Genomic DNA, 21,016 nt, shown 5'->3' on the forward strand with positions numbered 1-21,016 from the left:
GGCCTAATCACATGGATTCCTTTTTGGTACCAAGGCTGTGTTTTTTTGCAACTAGAAGGGCCAAGATCTATCTGAGTTTAACTATCCTGTAGATATATGGGAGCTACAGGAACCAAAATGGAATGCAGCAGGCTTTCGAGTGTGTTCCAGTTAGGGATCTGGACTATAGCTGCAACTACGAGTACTCAATACTGCTTGTAGCCAAGCGGTGTAATGGCTGGAAATGGCTGGAAAATGAACCACAAATGTGATGACATTGAAATATGTAGGAAGATGAAATATCTCATGAGTCAGACATTGTAGAGTCATTAAATGACTCTATGCTGCAGAAGTCTTTGGATACCTAAGAGAATGCCTATAGCATAAAGATAAGTGAGCATGCTCAGGGTATTGCCTTTCTCACCTCATTGTTTCCAGTCAGGTTGAACATTGCCTAGCAGCTCACACTCACACTGAGGGGAAAAGGTGTGATCTCTATCTATGCCACACTGTTCTTTGCAATGAAAAGGCAAGAGACCAAGCTAAAACTATATGGAGTTAGTGGCAACAAAGGATCTGGCTTCAAAATCACTATTTATTTTGCGAAAGCAGTGGTATGAATAAGGCATGAATGACCTTAGGAGAGAATTCAGTAAAGGGGCAAAGGAAGAAAAGAAGATGGACCCAATATGAGGCCACATGGTTTCTTGTAAACTCAAAGCAGTAGTGGTCACCCCTGACTGTACCTGTTTCCAGACATGGCTATCTGTGTTGCAGAATTAAAATCACCAGCACAATTTGATAACATACTGATCTTTAATCTATAAAGAAGTTCAAATTCAAAGTTTAACAGTATAAAAGAATAACAAATACTTTTAAAAACAAAAATACAAGATAACACACAGTTGCATCTTGGTTTCCTCCTGCTGCCAAAGCTTAGAGTACACAATTTCTTGGGTATAATTCCACTGCAGACAGTGTTTCCTAACACTTCAGCATATGTTGAAATTAAAATTAAATATCTTTATTTGTAAAAAAAGCTTTTCCAGGTACAAGTTCAAGCCAGGGTGCTATTGTGATAAGGTAGTCACATGTCAGATCCCACATGTTTTTTAACCAAACAAGACGAAATCACTGCTTGTTGCAACATTCCTGCGTTTTCATGTCAAGTCCTAGGTGCCAGCAGTCCATCTACCACTGCATCGATCAACCCAGCTGCTTCTAACTCACAGCTGCTCGAGAGCTGTTCTTTTTTTTCTTGGGTCCCCTGCTCTACATTCACATCCGCAAGTTCTTAGTCCCCTCAGGCACACATACAAAAATGCACTGAGGGGAGAAATGACAGAGAAGGTATGAAAACATGTGAGAACTTCTTTCAGAGAGGAAAGAAAAAGCCTAAGGCAAGGGCGATGTGAGTAGCCCCTCCTGACAGCAACTGCTCATAATTTGTTCAGATTTACCTCTAGTGGACCCTGAGGCAAACTAAAGAGTTGATGGGGACAACCAGGTGTAGGGGAAGAAAAAGCTGAACAACTGTGTAGCCTTCCTTGTCTCTTTATAGTTAGATTTACAATTCCGACCCATATAAACTCTGATCTTGCTTTACACTGACCAAAGAAACATGCTTTTAGACCCAGGCTGAACCAGATTGGGGTGACTTTACAATTCACCTCACTCCTTGTTGGTTTGCTGTATGAACAACTCAAACAAAAACAAACAGGGAAAAAAAAATCCTACCAGGATTTAGAATGGAAGACACCTCAGAAGTGGATAACAGAATACGTTTTTTGAGTATTGAGTTTAAGTAGCCCAACTGTAGAATAACTGTTTTTAATCCATTAGTGGTTGCATTCTCACTGTATGATCTTCGGAATGCATAATAATAACAATAAAGATGAAATAAAATATTGCCACCAATCAGTTCAGTTAAAATCTGCAAACCCAAGTAAACAGCAATTTACACACTTCCTCAGTCTTGCAATCCTGAAACATCCAACACTGCTTGGACAAAATTGAGAACACAGTAGACTTTTCAGTATAACTCTACTTAAATGACAGTACTGATTAAATAAAAACAAGGCATACTATTGAAACCAAAATACATAGAATCAGGCTTCTATGCTACTATTTGCCAAAAAGCTATTTAAAAAAAAATGGTTTAAATGCAAACTTTTACATCTCCAACATGTTTCACATATTTCAGACAACCAAAGAATACACATACATTGTATGTGATAATTTTTCAAAACTAGCTGTTACATTTTCACAGATTAAAAAAAAAAAGTCTGTTTAAATATTTTGTTTTTTTCTACAAAGTGAATTTACATTTTTAAGTACAAAGTGCAAATACTACAATTGTTTTTATTGCCTTTTGGTGAGGAAATCTCCCACATGTCAGAGATCTGCCTTGGATCAGTAAGCTGTTCACCCTTGCTTCTTAGAAACTTGCTGAAAGAAAGTTGGAGAAATTTACATTGTTAATGATGTTTTTGATTAATCAAGTATAAACATTTATCTGTTTTTCAGCTGTGTCCACATGTCACTGTTAGAATAAGAGTTCTGCACAAATCTATATGGGGAATAAAATAATTCCTGCCCTATGGTCCTTCTTGGCATCTATGAATAAGGGCATGAGCAGCGTCTTTGCTATTTCTTACCTACGGCCTCTTTAAATCTATACCTGTCAAACACACAGTTTTAGCAACTGCCTGGGCAAGTCCCTGGTGCAATATACCTTTCTATGGCATGTGATGTAGAAAGAATGGGCTGCTGGCCAAAGTCTTATGAGCAACCTATAGTTTCCTTATAAACTTTTTGCTAGGCTGCAAAAGACCCTCTGGGTCCCATTGACAGCATGTGTGCATGTATGCATATGTTTGTTGGACAGGGTGGAGCTGAGCAAGGGAAATATACCTGGCCACTAACCCAGTTCTGTAATATCCATTATGTATTTGACCTCTCATAGAGCAACCACAGCTGAGACAGCATATTGGTATATGTAGTTATATCTGCTTTCTTTCAGTAAGCTCGTATGTGCATGTACATATACAGATGACCACGTATGTGGAAACAAAAAAAAAGTCTGGAATACATGCTTAAGCACACATAAACATATATATAACTGAACTGCCACAATAAACTAGTAGAAAGTGAGCTTTTGAGTGCCCATCTACACAGTGGTGCAAGTCTGATAGCTCCTTCTTAGATGGGTGGTTTCCTTTTTGTAATTCCTACCAAGCTCAGTTGCTTTTCAATAACTTCAAGTGAAAACTTTTGTGATGAAAGCCACCTTCTGTATTTGCTGCTTTGTATTGTTCAAGTTTGAAACTGCCAACAGATGGTTTGCTGAGCCAGCCTTAATTCAAGGCTATCATTTGCTAGCAACAGCTTTTAAAATAATTGGTGCTGAGTCAGCAAAATTATTGGACAAAATTAAAAAAGCGTAGATCCTCTAGGACACTTTTATTACAGATTCTGCAAGTCAGGATCAGATTACAAGAAAGGGGAGAGGGCTTGTCATGCTTCAAGTGTAATGCACGTGTGCCAGTAATTGCCATTATATAATTAAAATATCCCCTTTGAATGTTTGTGAGTTCTGACAGGATAATTGTTTTCATGCTGCCTTGTTTAAAGCATAAGTGATTTGTAGGGCAAACTTGAAAAGTTAAGATCACAAACATTTGTTTAAACAAACAGAAGCTTATCACATCCCTCTAACTGTGAGAATATTTTATATTCCATCAAAGGTAAGTAGGAGGTCTGGTAGAACCCACAATCAGTGTTGAGCTTGCCTTAGGAAGTGTGAACCTAACATCAAACAAATCAAGAGATAAAGTAAGTAACAAATTGACTAGCAACAATGAGAGGACAATTTCTCTTGGCTTGTGGGGAAGTTCATCTTGGGTTCAGTTTTTAACAAATTAATCTAACTTTCTGATAGATGGGAAGAGACATGGCTTTGGGATGTTTTTTTCCCAAATTCCTGTTTTCCCAGCTGCAGGGTTGCCTGTCCTTATAATATCTTTATATTAATATTTAAAACAATTCATCATTTACTGATGCTTTCGTGGGCATTACTCATTTAACTAATACAAAAGTGAGGCAAAAATAGTATGAAGGCAATTCTATCACTCAATCATTCAAATAACTGGCAGATTCAGAAGCCCTTCTTCAGACCCATGCAAAAGTGCTAGGAAGTTGTGCCAATGTTGTCCAGAAAACTGCATCTTTAGTGTTAATGATTATAAAAACTGAGACACACAAATGAAAAACCCTTTCTTAATCTTTTTCTTTCTTTTTTTTTTTTTTCCCTGAGCCACCCAAGTTCCTCCTTTTCAGTGTGTTCTGCTCCTTGATTTAAAAATTCTGCTCCTGTGGCTTTTGTAGTTCTGAATGCCCTGAGTAGCCAAAATTCCAGGAATGACATACACTAGTGTTACTCAGAAAAACAAAATCAAGTCTTTGCAGAAAATTGATGCAAAACCAAATCATGGATTATGTTGTCAGGGCACCTGACATTTTATTTGCTAGAATCATTCTGCAGACCTAACCAATTTTAGTTTCAACATACATCAGCAGACAGGTGCAAATCCTAGTTCACCAACGTCATTTTCCTCAGCCAGCAAAGGCATTTGAAAGTGACAGCTCTTTTCTCTTCACTAAGATTTTAAAAGGTGTTTAAAGCCACCATATAATAATATAGTCGGGTTTGTGAGATGTATACATTTTCATAGGGCAAGGGAAATGAATGGCTTTGTCCACAAAGTAATTTCTATCAATGTAAGTTTGTGTCTGCAGTATGACACACAGGAAAATTAACAGAATTCATTTAAAGAAGGCAAATGAAGATAACAGTGCACATCTAGAAGTGTACAGTAATGCTGTTATTCAGGAATGCAGAATGCTCATGAAGGCTCAGTTACACTCATCTAATTATCACTAACCTATATGGCAATTTCTACTTTACTAGAAACATCCACACGAAAACCTGTTCTACTTTGCATTTTATAAACATTTACTCTGGACCAGCAGTTGATTGATTCAGCTTTCCTTAGACAGAACTTAAGTCAGAATTTGCTAATCATCATGCTGCTTTACATTTTCCTGGGAAATCTGCAGAATAGAAGATGAATGCAGTTTGAAGCTGCAATGATAACTGCTAAACCCCCAAGAAGTTTAGCTGAGCAAGGCAGGAAGGGATATCCTCCTCTCCTCGATACTCACCTGCCTGCTGGATGAAGTGCTCTCAGTGTTGGTTTTAGGTGCCGCTAAAGGAGGGAAAAGAAAACGTTAATATGGTTTGCAAGTTATATGTAACATTCCCAAGAACTGAAGCCCTCATTCCGAAAACGCATTTTTTGGAGCACAACTTTCAATAAATGAGATAAAATATTCCAGATCTTTTGTTGAAACATCTGCTTATCTCTTTGCTCAACACAGGTGTTGCTTCTTTCATGGAATTATATGAAAGTTGAATGACACCATTTCTTGCCAGTTAATATGTGACATTTGCTTAGGACAGATTTTATCTAGTCAGTGTCCAGCATTTCAAACTTCTTAAATCTTTAGTAGTAAATATAGCTTATTATCCCAGTGGCAAAGAAGCATGGACAAGCAGACTGTCTGGAAAGCACTCACTTTGCTTAAAGATACTGAGTAAGAACGGCCAAAGACATGGTTCACATTTGATCAGATTATCGCTGAGTTTTAAGTTCCTTGGTGGCAAAGTCAAAGACTGCTCTAAACAGGGGGGAAAAAACCCAAAGCAAAACAATTATTTGAGTCTGCTGGCTCATTTGACTCCACAAACAAACTTGAGAGGCCAGGAGGAACTTGCTCTCTTTGTCTTCCATGTCACTATGTTAGTCAGTTAAACGGTACTGGGACAAAGGGGGACAAAACTGGACCTCGAAAAATACTGCAGCAACAAGTATTCCCTTGAAAAATAATGTTTTATAGCTCTCTGGCTTTTACATGGCTTCAAATGATTCTTGTAAGATACCTGGGACCCACACAGAATGATACAGAGCCATCTCCTTGTCTCAGCTCTCACACCTCATGTGAAAGAGTCTCACCTGTTCCTAGAAATGTAACTCTAGCTGTAGTGAAGTGGCAACGGTAGTGAAAGGACTATCAGAAAGAAAAGTTCAATTATCAAGCAGGAGAAACTAAACAGGATACTGATATTCCAACAAAAGCAATTTTTACTGTCTTGTCTTTAAAAGTACGTATTTCTAGGAAAGCACCCAAGTGACTTGGTTTAGAAACTGTTTCCAAGTGGATGCTATTATTTTTTCAATGCAAAAGTTCTGATCTATTTTTTCCTCCCAAAAATGAATGTTCTCCTTATTGACTACTTTTTCTTTTTTTTTTTTTTTTTTTTTTTTTAAGAAGCTCTGTTAAAAATCTCCAGTTACAGTAAACATAATTTTTACTTCGGCTGAATCTGTGCACGATCTTCATATAACTTCATGCATCTTATAACTTTCTTTTCCAAAACAGGCAGTTTATGCTAATCTTTGGATTTTTTTTCACTAGAATGGGCACTTGGTTTGCTTTGAGTCTTGCTGCAGTTTTCCTCTAAGTCCTGGGGCAATGAGTTTTGTCACAAATTTTCATGTACGATAAGAGATGAAGGAGTGCCAGTTGCAGCAGAAGTGTCTTGACACGGATGTTAACATATGAAGTGACCATAATGGCCTCCACTTCAAAACACTAATCTGCCAAATAGTGTAAATAAAAAAGAAGATACTACGTTTAATTTACAGCATAAAGATAACTACAGTCATCCACCTTTATATACACATTTTTTACTTCCATCACCTGAGTGAAAATTGCAAGGTATTATTATCAATTCCACAAAAACCACAGAAAACAAAATCCTGGATTTGATATATCTGTTTTGACAGATCTGCTTCTGTAAGCCATGGCCACTTTATTATTACAATACTATTCGTTCTGCAGCATTCCCTTTCTAGACTTGATTAAAACCAATTTTGTGGAAACCATTTTTTTTCTGTCTGCATTTCCCACTTGACATGCTTTCATTTCTTATGACACCTTTATTTTACTGCCCTGGGTTCATTTTGAGCCCCAGACAAACAAAACAATTCATGTTCTATAACTTCTTACTGTATGAGGACCTACTGTTGTTGCTAACAATCGTAGTTTTTTTTTAACTTCTTATCAGGAATTGTGTGACTGAACTCTGCAGGGACCATTACACACTCTAGTTAGCTGTTTCTCCTTCTACCAGTTTGGTAGCAAGATAAGGTGGCTGTGTACTAGCAACTGTTCCACATATTTGGAAGATAGCTGCATTCCTCACTATACCTCTAAACCACATTTGAGAAATGAAGTCATTAGAAAGCTCGACAATGTGCTCCCTTCCCAGCAGGAATCCAAGAAGTACAGGTGTGATACTTCCACTCATTCAGGACACAGTGCTGCAATAATACTAAACTGGCTTTTCGAGAACTGTTAATGTTACCATATCCTTTTAGGTTTCCTACTGTAATACATTTAATGGTCTGACTCAACAGGAAGTTGATGGGAGTAATGATTTGTGTACACAGAAGCAGTTTTCCTGCCATCTGCTCAGAACAGCAGCTGCATTAGCTACAGGCAGGTGTATTCTTTTATTTTGCATACTTCTGGTGTATACAAATATAAGACCTAATCAGCTCTGAAGAATCTAGTGAAAAAGACAGAAAAAGTGCTTACTATGGCGTTTCTTTGTTTCTGCTTTACCTTCTTCTTTTGTTACTCCCAAGCAGCCCATTAATTCTTGAACTGACAAGGACTTATCATTGTTAACATCACAGTACTCCACAAACTTCTTCACACACTTTTTGGGTTTTGATTTCTTTCTTAGGAATCTCTTAAATGGCTTGATTTCTTTCTTGCCAATATCACCACTGGAATTTTTATCTAGCTGTTTGAAATACCAGTGGACCACTCTCTCTTCCAGAGTATGATTTGGATCAGGCTCTGAAACCCTGTAACAGAAAACAAGAGTTTCATTTTAATTTTCATACATAAACCTTAGTTTCTATCTTTATATCAGAATAGTTTAATCACTGTCAGATGCTTTGTCAGATAAGGCTCCCTGGTTTTGGACACTAGCTTCTTGTAGTGAATCCATCTTTTTTCAGTTTGGTCAACTGTATCCTAAATTTTACACTAGAACCAGGACTAGAATCTGCTCTTTGTTAACTCTCTGAAACTATGTAGAGGTCAGCACCGTGCTCAAAGAACAGTGCTTTCCCCTTTCATTTCCCAAAACAGAGAAAAGTGAAGAGAGAAATAGAAGAGTAAAAGTCTCATAGACGGCAGACACATTAAAACACATACTATACCCAACGAAAGCAGGTCAGCAGTCAGCATTGCCAAATTCCTAGGCTCCAATTACAACTTAGAGAGAAAACTCCCAAATGTATTGAATTACAGGCTAACTTATAAAAATAAATGCCACCTCAGCTTCAGATGGTAAGCTACTGTCCTGCAGACACCCAAGTTTGACAGCACTTAGGTATTTTTAATTCTATCTGTGACTGTTGGTAGCATGGGTTTGTTTTACAAGAAACTTGGCAAAATATGCATCAGAAAAGTAGTACACATTCATTAAGTAAAGCCTGAGAGAAGAACAAAGACTGAGACACAGCTGCACCAGCAGCTACAGATAAACACTAAGCTGTGCTGCTGCTGAGAATTTAGCTATCAAGTGCATCTCTGTTCAGTGCAGAGAGTCCACAGTGTGGAGTGAAGTAAACTCTCCTACATAGGTTCTTGAAATTCACCCTTTGTGAAGGCATAAGAAGAATAATTTCTCAAAGCCCTCAACAATTCATTCACCACTGCCAGAATCCTCTGAAAGACACACAAAAAGGATACGAAACCCACCGGCTAGAAGACAGTGATGGATCAGAGACTGCGTGAACCATATCTGTGGACAATGCATCCAAAACACTCGTCAGGAACTCGTTCTTCTTGGCCCCAGGGCAACCTAGAAAAACAGATATTTTTTCTTCTCTTGTTTCCTTTTTTTTGCAACATTTAAATTCCAGCAACAATTCAAATTTAGAAATAGGTGTGACTCCCTATACACAAATCCTCATAAATTGTGGACAAGTTCATAACATAATTCAAACGCAAGCATCTAAGTTCAGGTATATATCTGTAACATAGAGCAGGAATAGAAAAACAACCTTTTGCACTATAGCAAGTGAGAATATGGTTTGCATACCTTGGGTCTCTTTCTTTCAGTTTTAGACACTGTTTTTCCTTCTTTAAGATATTTTTTCCATGGGTGTTGTATTTTTAGAAGAACAGATTTGAAACAACAAAAGTTTGTACATGACACAAACAGTTTGAAACATGGACTGGAAGACAATAGCACAATACTTCTTTCGGATTTCCTCTTTCGCTCTTCTGAACTACCAATGCCTTTCTCAACATATATTCTCCCAGTGGATTTGTTTTCCTCTGTGTAAAATGGTAGCAAACTCTTTGCCTCTTTCACTTTTCCCCTGGACAGGGATTAACTCCCACTATATTGTATGTAGCCCAGTCTGGTGCTGTTAGTTACTTGGTTCACACTTTAGGATCTTGTGGTGATGCTAGATCATCCTCATAATTACATTCCCTATGCCACAAAGTTATTCTCTGAAAGAAACTGACAGCACATTTCAGACATAATACGTCAGATAAATATACACTAAAAGATCCACTCTTAGAGCAGTGCAGCTGGAGCAGATACATTCATCTGTCAAGTGCATGAACATTGACACATGGACGTTTGCTTACAAAACACACCTGCTTCCTCTCCTCTTCCCTAAAGCCTTGAGCCAAACACCAGGTCTTTCCCTAGCCCTGTAATAGCTGAGTTAAATTCTAGGGTAATACAACAGTGACATAGAGATGACAAGCTTGAAGCTGAAGCCCACGGCAGGACTTTCACAGACAATTCTATGCTGAAGGCCTGTTTACCTGCAGTTCAATTCTTATGTGAAAAAAGGGAAATGCTTTGAAGTGTTGTAGAAAAGAAAGATTAGTCAATCAGTAGGTATTTGTTATTTCACTACACTTCTCAGTGACCTCTGGAGAAGGCAGGATTATCTGAGCCTGAAAAGCCTCATCTTGCCCAGCAAATTATTTTTTTTAATACATCCCATGTTGATCCAAGGAAATGAAAGCTATGTTATACTAGCCCTTAGCTATGCTGCAGTAAGAATAGCTCAGCTATTATGTACAGCAGCAGCAGCACCCACAACATATTATTGTCTAACACATTCATGCAGCTATGAGTTCCCTGTCTCTTATGTTTTTGCCTTTGGCACCAAAGACATTTTATTCTAGTAACTGTAAAAGGCATATAACAATGCACGAAACAAGTTGCACTGCACTAAAGTATCATTTGCACTAAGAAGGTTTAATCTGCACCATTAGTACAGATGTGTACTAAAAGTACATATCTGAAGCCACTTGTCACTCTCTCAGATATGTTACTCTTCCCTTAGGCTTTAACCAGTTGAGTTCTTTTTTTTTGTTACAATAAGAAAGAAGGAAGGAAGGAAGGAAGGAAGGAAGGAAGGAAGGAAGGAAGGAAGGAAGGAGAGAAAGAAAGAAAGAAAGAAAGAAAGAAAGAAAGAAAGAAAGAAAGAAAGAAAGAAAGAAAGAAAGAAAGAAAGAAAGAAAGAAAGAAAGAAAGAAAGAAAGAAAGAAAGAAAGAAAGAAAGAAAGAAAGAAAGAAAGAAAGAAAGAAAGAAAGAAAGAAAGAAAGAAAGAAAGAAAGAAAGAAAGAAAGAAAGAAAGAAAGAAAGAAAGAAAGAAAGAAAGAAAGAAAGAAAGAAAGAAAGAAAGAAAGAAAGAAAGAAAGAAAGAAAGAAAGAAAGAAAGAAAGAAAGAAAGAAAGAAAGAAAGAAAGAAAGAAAGAAAGAAGAAAAAAAATCCCAACCCAACAGCTATGAATATAATCCTAAATTTGCATTCAGTGAGACAAGCACTTGAGCTTTCTCCATAAGGCACAGAAATTAGAAGGTTTGCAAAAGATTAATAGGAAGGGACAGAAGACTATACCAACAGGTTCTTGGCATCATTCTGTACATAATTCAAAAGTATATTTCTTAGAGCAAAGAGTTTGCTGGTAAGTAAAGCTTAGACTCTGCAATCATGTAAGTAAGTTGTGCACTGTGATTTAAATTAAGCCACTCAAAAGCACATTTGCCCAAAGATGAGCAGGCAGAGCCCAACCAGTGCCCATGCAGAAGGCACACCCTGTCATGGTAGCATGGTGACCTGCTTGAATCAAGCAACTAAGTCTCTGAGCAAACTAGTGAATTCAGCACTATTTCTTGCTAGCAGGGATACTTGGCTTGTGGCCCGGAGCTGGTTCTCTTCAAAGGACAGGTAAAAAGAGGTCTGTCTGAGGCTCTCTGTAGACCTATCTTGAATAGTAAAAGCTTCATCCATTTCATGCTGTGTTTGTCTTACTGTCATGATGCAGAAGCCTGAATCCTGCTCTAAACATGAGTTGTGAATGTACAGAGGAGTCAAGAAAAATGCAGACAATGATACCTCAGTGTGTAACAATGCAGCACACCGTAAGGCAACAAGACACTTTGATTTTTTTTCTTTCTCTTTCCTTTGTGCATAGATAATAATGTTGATATCCAATTTGACTTAGGAGCTCCACATTAATTTTTCAAGTTAGTTATGAGTGTATACCTGAAACATCTGGAAGAAACACAAATTTATGCCTTAGATAGTTTCCTCTGCTGTCCAGGGAGCTGCTGAGTGTACATATGCTACAGATGTAGAGATCAAAATCATGACCTACCTTGCTATCTCATAAGCTACAGCTAGGTAAGGGAAAGTATCGATTTCTAAATTCACAAGAAATTATGAGGAAAAAATCCATAGTTTAAAGCTTGTCTCTGACAATTTTCTTTAAGATTAAGACAAGTTTCTAATTGTGTATCGCATAAAGTTGCAATAGCAGTCGACAGCAACAGAAATCTCATAGAAATCTCACTGTTAAGACAAACACAATTAGTTGCTGTGAAACATTCTAAATTATTACTCTACTACTTAACGTAAAATGACACTCCACAAAATCCTCACCAGTTATATACAGAGAAAATATTCAGTTTCTCCCAATTATAATTTTTGCTGACGTTTGGGCAATCAAACAGCAATTTACCTTACAGAGAAATCTCTGTTCTTTGCAGGTGTTATTAACTCTCTGGAGGCTTCACGCTGAGCTTTAATTTTCACCAAACTTGCGGATGAAATAGCAAAACTGGGGGAGCTTTTGCTTGATTGTAATGAATAATTCACTCTTACTGGACTAAATACAGAAAGGGAAAGTCTCTTATGGGAGCCTTATGTTTCTTGCTATGGTTTATGTACTTCAATTTCTTCTTCTGCAGTTGCTTGTCCTGTGTGGATTTGACAGCTTACATAAATAATAATTTGTTGTTAAATGGTTGAAGTTGAAACCACATGGAGTTAACCTACAGGTTCAGAGATATAACACAGAGCTGAGTGTTTGCTTTAAGGATAGTTTTACCCAGAGTAAACCTTAGACCAACAAATACATACCACAAGTGATGGGAATATACAAACACTTCATTTCAGCTATAATATAAAGGTAATCAAAGAATCACCATTATACATTATATATCTCATATGTACACGTGCATCTATAAATACATCTACCTTTAGTACTAAGGATGTGTTTTTTGAGTTAAATTTGTGGGATAGTTGTCTATAAACCTTCTAAAATATGTACCCAAGTGCCTTGGAGCTCTCTGCTTGGCTGATAATAATCTGCTACTGTCAATCTTTGAAGATGATCTTTCACAGCACATCTGAAGTCATGACTAGAAAAGTATTTTGTTAATTTCTGTAAAAATGTGGGTACAATGGATGTTTCATCACTTCAAAAGGGAGTTTATATTGATCTTCCTGCAAGACAGGAAACTGTCTTGAGTCATTCACTCAAGTAATTAAAGCATGACAAATTCCAATTAGCAAATCTAAAGCTTTTTATTCCCTATTTGTAAAAACAAATATCAGGCTTAGCAGTGCATTCATATACAATGACCACTCAAATACCCCTGAAGATTATAAATAAACTTTGACCTGCCGAAAACCAGAATAATCAGAAATATTCATGTCTCTTTAACATCTTTAACCTCACTAAAATAATAGTGGTATACAGGAAAAAAGTCTTCAGCAAAGTTTGTCAGTGCTACTAGTTACCATGGGAGATCAGATAATACAAGGAAAAATTTTCTTTTACTTTTATTCTATACACACATATATGTTCAGTTCATGAGTTTATTTCTATTTATGCAAATAAATCACAAGTTTGTGTTTCTCTAGATATGCTGAGGGCCCTTCTCATTTTCTTGGAGGACTTCCTGAGCCCTTAGAATCACAGAATAGTTAGGGTTGGAAAGGACCTCAAGATCATCTAGTTCCAACCCCCCTGCCATGGGCAGGGACACCTCACACTAAACCATGTCACCCAAGGCTTGTCCAACCTGGCCTTGAACACTGCCAGGGATGGAGCATTCACAACTTCCCTGGGCAACCCATTCCAGTGTCTCATCACCCTAACAGGAAAGAATTTCCTCCTTATATCCAATCTAAACTTCCCCTGTTTAAGTTTTAACCCACAGCACCCCTATAGGCCCCCTGCAGATACTGGAAGGCTGCTAGGAGGTCTCCCCGCAGCCTTCTCTTCTCCAGGCTGAACAGCCCCAACTTCCTCAGCCTGTCTTCATACGGGAGGTGCTCCAGTCCCCTGAGCATCCTCGTGGCCCTCCTCTGGACTTGTTCCAGCAGTTCCATGTCCTTTTTATGTTGAGGACACCAGACCTGCACACAATACTCCAAATGAGGTCTCACGAGAGCAGAATAGAGGGGCAGGATCGTCTCCCTCGACCTGCTGGTCACGCTCCTTTTGATGCAGCCCAGGATACGGTTGGCTTTCTGTGCTGCGAGCGCACACTGAAGCCAGCTCATGTTCATTTTCTCATTGACCAACACCCCCAAGTCCTTCTCCACAGGGCTGCTCTGAATTTCTTCTCTGCCCAACCTGTAGCTGTGCCTGGGATTGCTCCGACCCGGGTGTAGGACCTTGCACTTGGCATGGTTGAACTTCATAAGGTTGGCATCAGCCCAGCTCACAAGCGTGTCAAGGTCTCTCTGGATGGCATCCCTTCCCTCCAGCGTATCAACCGAACCACACAGCTTGGCGTCATTGGCAAACTTGCTGAGGGCGCACTCACTCCCGCTGTCCATGTCAGTGATGAAGATGGTAAACAAGACTGGTCCCAACACTGATCCCTGGGGAACACCACTCATTACTGGTCTCCATTCGGACATTGAGCCATTGATCACAACCCTTTGCATGTGGCCATCCAGCCAGTTCTTTATCCACCGAGTGGTCCATCCATCAAATTGATGTCTCTCCAATTTAGAGACAATGACGTTGCGTGGAACAGTGTCGAACACTTTGCACAAGTCCAGGTAGATGACATCAACTGCTCCACCCCTGTAGCCCCATCCTAGAAGGCCACCAAATTGGTCAGGCAGGATTTCCCCTTAGTGAAGCCATGCTGGCTGTCACCAAGCACCTTGTTGTTTTTCATGTGCCTTAGCATGCCTTCCAGGAATATCTGCTCCAAGATTTTCCAGGCACAGAGGTGAGACTGACTGGTCTGTAATTCCCCGGGTGATCACATTTTCCCCTTCTTGAAAATGGGGGTTATATTTCCCTTTTTCCAGTTTCCGTGAACTTCACCTGACTGCCATGATTTTTCAAATACGATGGCCAATTGCTTAGCAACTTCATTTGCCAGCTCCTTCAGGACCCATGGATGGATTTCATCAGGTTCCATGGACTTGTGCACATTCAGATTTTTGAGATGGTCTCGAACCAGATCCTCTCCTGCAGTGGGCCCAAGGTCTTCATTCTCAGAGTCCCTGTGTCTGCCTTCCAAGACTTGAGTGGTGCAGTCAGAGCATTTGCCAGTGAAGACTGAGGCAAAGAAGTCATTCAGAACCTCAGCCTTCTCCAAATCCTGTGTAGCCAGTTCTCCCAATGGCTTCCAGAGGGGCACTACGTTGTCCCTAGTCTGTTTTTTATTTGCTATGTACCTATAGAATCCCTTCTTGTTATCCTTAACATCCCTAGCCAAGTTTAATTCTAACTGGGCCTTAGCTTTCCTAACCCATTCCCTAGCTTCTCGGACACTATCTCTTCTGGAGATATAGTCCAGGAAAAAAAAAAAGCAAACCAAAAGCAAAAAAACACCTTCAAAAGATGGGCCTGGAAACCGACATTTGTAACTCTTCTGGAGACTAAACGTCATGGCCTCAACAGAGTCAGTGGTTTTATGGCTCACTGCAGTTTTTCCTGCACTGTACCTCCTGGTAACATCTCACAAATGGTAATTATCTACCTCTTAGTCTCTGTCCTAAAGGGGCTGAGGACATTATCATCTCTGCTTGTTAATATCCCCCAGGTATTACCCTTTTTTTTCTTTTCTCTCTTAAATATTCTCACTGATTAAAAGAATTAAGTTGACCTCAGAGCCAAATTCTCTGTTATATGTGCTTACAGATTTTGGAAATAATGAAGTAGAATGGAACAGATGTTAACTGGAGGGGAGCTACAAATCCATTGCTTTGTAGCCCCAGATCTCTTTATCTTACAGGGAAGACTATTATTCCTGAAGCAGGGCAGAAAGCAGATTTCAGTTCTGAATGATCTTTCTGTTCTAATTTGGGGGCTAGAGGGAAACAAAAGAGTTAACAAAGGATGATCTCTCAAGGCCCTACCCTTCAAGCCCAGGCATTCATATCATACCAAAGTGCATTGAGTGGGATTTGTCCAACTTGAGCCTGGTGAAATGAGGTGTCTCACCCATAAAAGTTCTTTAAGCTCAGTATAAAAGAACTCATTCAGAAGGCATTCATCTCAGCTACCTTAGACTTTTTCTTAGAGTAGGATAAGATCTCCTTTAAAATGTGTCTCTTCTTTCCCATTAACTTCTGAGGAAGCCCAGACAGCTAACTTACACTCCCAGATGGTGTAAAACTGCTTGTGATGAATTCTGTATGTATCTGTTTGATAAGTTCATTTAAGCTCAGACTACTTTTTTATGCTTTGGGTAAATATGGTAGAAAGAAGGGATGATGTCCATAGCAGAAACACATATGATCCTATAAACAGTTTTCACAGGAAGCTGAGTGACAAAGTTAGGCTAAGGCATTTGTTAATAGGAAAAGCAGTTCATTACTTTTATATCAGTTCTTGTAATATTAATTGCTAAACGACAAAAAGAGAATCAGAACATAACAGCATAACACAGACGATGTGAAATCACTAACTTTTGACTACCACTTTTGAGTTTGGTTTTTTCCTTCATGAGAGTTTGAAAGACTTTAAATTTCTTGCTGTTAACAGTTCTGAGATGTCACTGTGAGAACAGGCAGACGGTGAACCAGCTAGAACACTGTAAACTTCTCAGATGCCATCCAAAACTCAAAGCAGAACTTCAGAAGGTCTGTGGACCTTATCTGCCTTTTTTAAACATTCTCTTGTAGACTCTTACCTTTCTAGTTTTGACTGGGAACAAGAAAAAGGTTTGAAAACTCATATAAGGTCTTGCCTAACTGGACACAATGCAGCTGACGTTTTTATTAGGTAGTCACTGCCTACACGATATCTGCAATGCTCTGGGACACCAGAGACATTTTAGTATGTTGAGAAGAATCTGCAATTCTGAGCATTTAGGGTCAGCCTGTGTCAATCCAAACTCCTAACCTTTAGAGAATGGTTGCCTTATGTTTAACCATAGCAATGTCCATCCAGCTCCAGTGTAAGAAACACAAAGTATTTGGCTGAAGTATTGGCACAGTAATACAAGTCAATCAGTCTACTGATTAGGGCACAGAGGGACGAGTTTCAGGATTAGAAAAGGGCCCAAAAAAGTCCACAAAAGAAAAGTAACTGGATTCAATTTTCAAAAGGCTATACTTCTGCTTTACATACCATATGTCATGACTGCCTGCCTCTGAGATATAAAGCTGGTACTTCTGACTGCAGTAACACTTTCAACAACAGCTTATTAATGGGGATGTTTTGGAATCCAGTTTTCTATAGTATGGCAGGCACCCGAATCTCCATATTATCACTCTGAGAGTCTTAACAATTAACAACCAATATTACTTAGGGAGTCAAAATGTAGTAGTTTTTAGTAGACATTTATTACTTTCAATTCACTTGTATTTTCATCATACTGTTATGTTTCCTCTGAGGAGGTGGGTATGAAATAACCATATTTAATTACCTCCATTTAAATATCCATTAAAAAGGAAAAGCTATTACAAAAAATGTATGTTGTTGCAATTATGGAAGTGACCTCAGAAATAAGGTGTATAATTCTGGTCTCCTGCTGGAAAAATTGAACTACAGGGACTTGCTTACTGGTGATGGTTTCTACATTACTTAATTGGTCTGAGCAGCCTGCTCCTTGGAAACACGCATGAAAAACAGACTTTTCTACAACCTGATGTTAATTTTAACCTTCCTGGGTATCTCTTACTGAGACACTTACCACTGGAGGCATTAGCTGAAAATCCCAAAGCATTCACTCTCAGCAAAAGCCAGAAAAAAGATCTCTATTAAAATACTGAGAAACAGTGGTCATTAAAGCAAAAAGATGAAGGAAATTCAGAGCTGAGTTAAAAACTGTTGGCCCAGCAGCACAGATTCATGTGAGAGCTTTTTTCGAAGAGTCCCTCTCCACAGAGTGGTACCAGGTTTTCAGAGAGAAGAGCAGAACCTTCATGCCAGTCTGTGGTTCTTAATTTATTTTAATTTTTAACCCAAATGTGGATTGTACAGAGCAATGACTTGGTGTCTGCCTATCCTTGAAATGAAAGCAGTGGCAGAACTGCAAATTATGAAGGTAACTGCTTCAGAAAACAGTTTTTTTTTCAGAAAACATTGTTGGATGGTGCAGGGTGAGCTGGAAAACTATATGGGGAAGGGAGAAACACAGTGGAAGAAGATCTAGCTATATTGCAAGCAGTCAGGTGAGTATCAGAATCATAGAATCATAGAATGGTTTGGGTTGGAAAGGACCTTATGATCATCTAGTTCCAACCCCCCTGCCATGGGCAGGGATGTCTCGCACCGGACCATGTTGCCCAAGGCTCTGTCCAACCTGGCCTTGAACATTTTACCCATGCTTTAGTTTGCTTATACAGATAACTACAAGTACTGAATTTTAAATAGGACAAATTTTCATCAATGTTACCTGATTTCCTGCCCCCCAGCCCTCCATCCCATAACTGGAAAATGGAAGACTTAGAAATTGGTTTTCTGATACAAAGAGGAGCTGACAATACAGGGAGTTAGTCATGGCTATTTCTTGGAACATGAACTATATACTATGTAACTCAGAGCAAGTTTTTACGGCAGTGATTAGAAGAGGTTTATAAAATGAAAATCCTGCAAGTAACTGAAGTGAAACAAGAGTCATCAAGAACAACTAAAGCATTACTTGAACATTACGGAATGAACCAATCCTTGGAAACCTGGCATCATGAAAATCTCTTTCTCTCTTTATGCAATATTTAATTTGGGATTGGCAATTGTGTTACCTTTCTGGACACTTTCCATTAAACATGACAGAATTCCTCTGCAAATTCCATTTCAAATCTCACTGGCTCATCCTTTGTTAAATAAAAAAAGCTGTAAAATTACTAATACAAAAGCATAACTACAGCCTTACAATTGTTTACTGCGAAACTTTTACAAGGTACGATATTATGCAAGAATTAAATACCCTCAGTTCCTGGTGAAGGAAGTGGGCATCCTATGACAGACTGAAGGCTCACGCTCAGGCTGTAATAAATAGTTACTGTTCATTTAATTTAAGAATTAAGACCCACTCCTAATTCACCATTACCTAGCTCTCTTCTCCAGGGTTCACAGAGGAATATCTCTGTAGCTACAGCAGGTTCCTGAACCAACTTTCTCTGCAAACTGACCTCTATTTGCAATGGATACCCCAAGCCACGTATAACACTGTGTACCTCATTAAACCACAATAAACTGATGTTCAAGTAATGATGAGCTTGACTTCATCCCACAACAAGGACAATTCAGCATTAATCATGCCACCCTTAATTTGCAATTTACAGTAAGCACGAAGAAATTAACACATAGCACGTGGTTGCAAAGATCCTGCAATGACAGCAGCACAATGGAGTAAATTAAAGATGGAGATGAATGTAATTAGGGTTCTAAAGTGTCTGCCAGGAAAAATGCAACACAGCTGACTTCATGTAAAATAGTTTACAGCATGTGGTTTGATTACAAAGTGCCTTGGGTCTTTTTACAGCAGGGAGATCCAATTACATGATAGCACTCCCTTACGGATTATGAGGACGATTTCCTTGCTGGACCACTACACTGTATGCTAGTTTCGCCATGTACACTGTGGTCTGTTTCCCTCATGTGCTGCATGTCCTGCACTTGGTCAGAAACCCAGTTACAAATATCCTGCAGCCATGCCAAGGCCTGGATGTCCCTGCATTTGTGCAGAAGCCCATTGTGTCGACTTCAGGAAAGGTTGTGGACTTCAGTGTTAATCAGGTTGCCCAGGGTCAGCGGGTCAGTCACTTGCTATTATCACTGAGAGGGTTGAGGAGAGAGGCTATTGAAAAGTGAAAACTGTCTCAGGTTTACTGACCATGAGACTCGAGAGGAAACACAGGGAGAAGTACCCTACCACACCCCTCCAGCAGTCAGGCTTGATCTGCAATAAAACATGACCCCAATTTATACACAGGCTGACATGACATGGCATGCTCCAAGACTGAGCATGTGCACACAATTATAGGAGTGCACATGTCCCATTTCTGGAGCAGGCTATTTGTTGATAACACAGCAACAGCAACACATGAAGGAGGTTCTCATGCATCTTGATGTCTGCTGCTGCACAAATGGAGAGAGATGGAAAAAAGACATCACATTATATTTTTGTGCCCTGGGCACTGCAGGGGGTGGGCAAAAATACAATCTGAATATACAACAGCAGCATCTCAAATGTGCATACCCAGCAAAACTGAGTCCCTCTTGTGCATGTATAATAACCTGACTTGCAGCCATGCATTTTGCAACAGTAAGTGCTTGCCTGTTGGTGAATGGAAATAATGACTCAGATTAAAATTCATAAACCCATTTCCATTCTAACTCTTCTGTGAATATTTCGATATAAATATGCATACTTTAAAGTTGATTTGATAAACAAGTCATTTTCCATCTCAAGGGAATGAATGTAAAAGCACTCTTATGCAAAATTAGAGGTCCACACTTCATACCTGGAGATACCCAACAATGGAAATTCCAACAGACAAAGACCTTCAGTCCATGAACTTCATACAACTAAACCGAGCACCCTGCAGATGACTATGAAAGGCTTCACATGCTAGATTGTCAAAAATCAGTATGTGTTCCACTGCTGGTTGAAAATCAGAAGGCAGAAGAGAAAGTAATAAGAAAAGATCCTTAAACCTTTAAAAATGCCTGGGATTAGATCAAGAAATTCAACATGTGTGTGTGGATTACAAGGGCAAGATTAACAGTTGAAACCCATCTATTTCTGTTAAGTGGTATCAGCACCTTCACAGAGAGTTTTACAGCACAGTTCAACTAAGCATACCACCACAAAGACAAAAGCTTAAGCCAGAACAATTTCTTTATGGGAAGCAGGAGGACATTAAGACATGGTAACGGCAATGAAAAGATACAAGCATGGAAATTAGAGAGAACCAGGTAGAAAGCCAAGGGAGAAAAGAGAGGTATAGAAACCAGTGGGGGAAAAAAGCTGCTTGAAGTTTCAAATGAGTTCACATGGACAGCCTGTGCTCTGACACAGACACCTGAGACAACACCAACACTCACAGAATGTTAATCTTCCTCCCCCCAGTTCTCCTCCAAACAAAACTA

General features: G+C 39.1%; 1 protein-coding gene across 3 annotated transcripts in view; it reads right to left on the bottom strand.

Annotated features, from left to right (window-relative positions):
- Nucleotides 1-776: 776 nt before the first annotated feature.
- The window catches only part of SMOC2 (SPARC related modular calcium binding 2), a 145,926-nt gene continuing 125,686 nt past the window's right edge, over nucleotides 777-21,016 (bottom strand). For 2 of the 3 annotated variants that reach the window (XM_065680378.1, XM_065680376.1), the window contains exons 10-13: nucleotides 8,881-8,983; nucleotides 7,702-7,976; nucleotides 5,203-5,246; nucleotides 777-2,427 (exon numbers count right to left, since the gene is read on the bottom strand). In XM_065680378.1, the coding sequence (XP_065536450.1) occupies nucleotides 2,404-2,427; nucleotides 5,203-5,246; nucleotides 7,702-7,976; nucleotides 8,881-8,983 (446 nt within the window). In that variant the 3' untranslated portion in view covers nucleotides 777-2,403. The remainder of the gene's footprint in view (nucleotides 2,428-5,202; nucleotides 5,247-7,701; nucleotides 7,977-8,880; nucleotides 8,984-21,016) is intronic. The other variant, XM_065680377.1, reaches the window with a different exon arrangement.

This window comes from Lathamus discolor, chromosome 5 (assembly GCF_037157495.1).
Source record: "Lathamus discolor isolate bLatDis1 chromosome 5, bLatDis1.hap1, whole genome shotgun sequence".
Taxonomy (NCBI): Eukaryota; Metazoa; Chordata; class Aves; order Psittaciformes; family Psittacidae; genus Lathamus; species Lathamus discolor.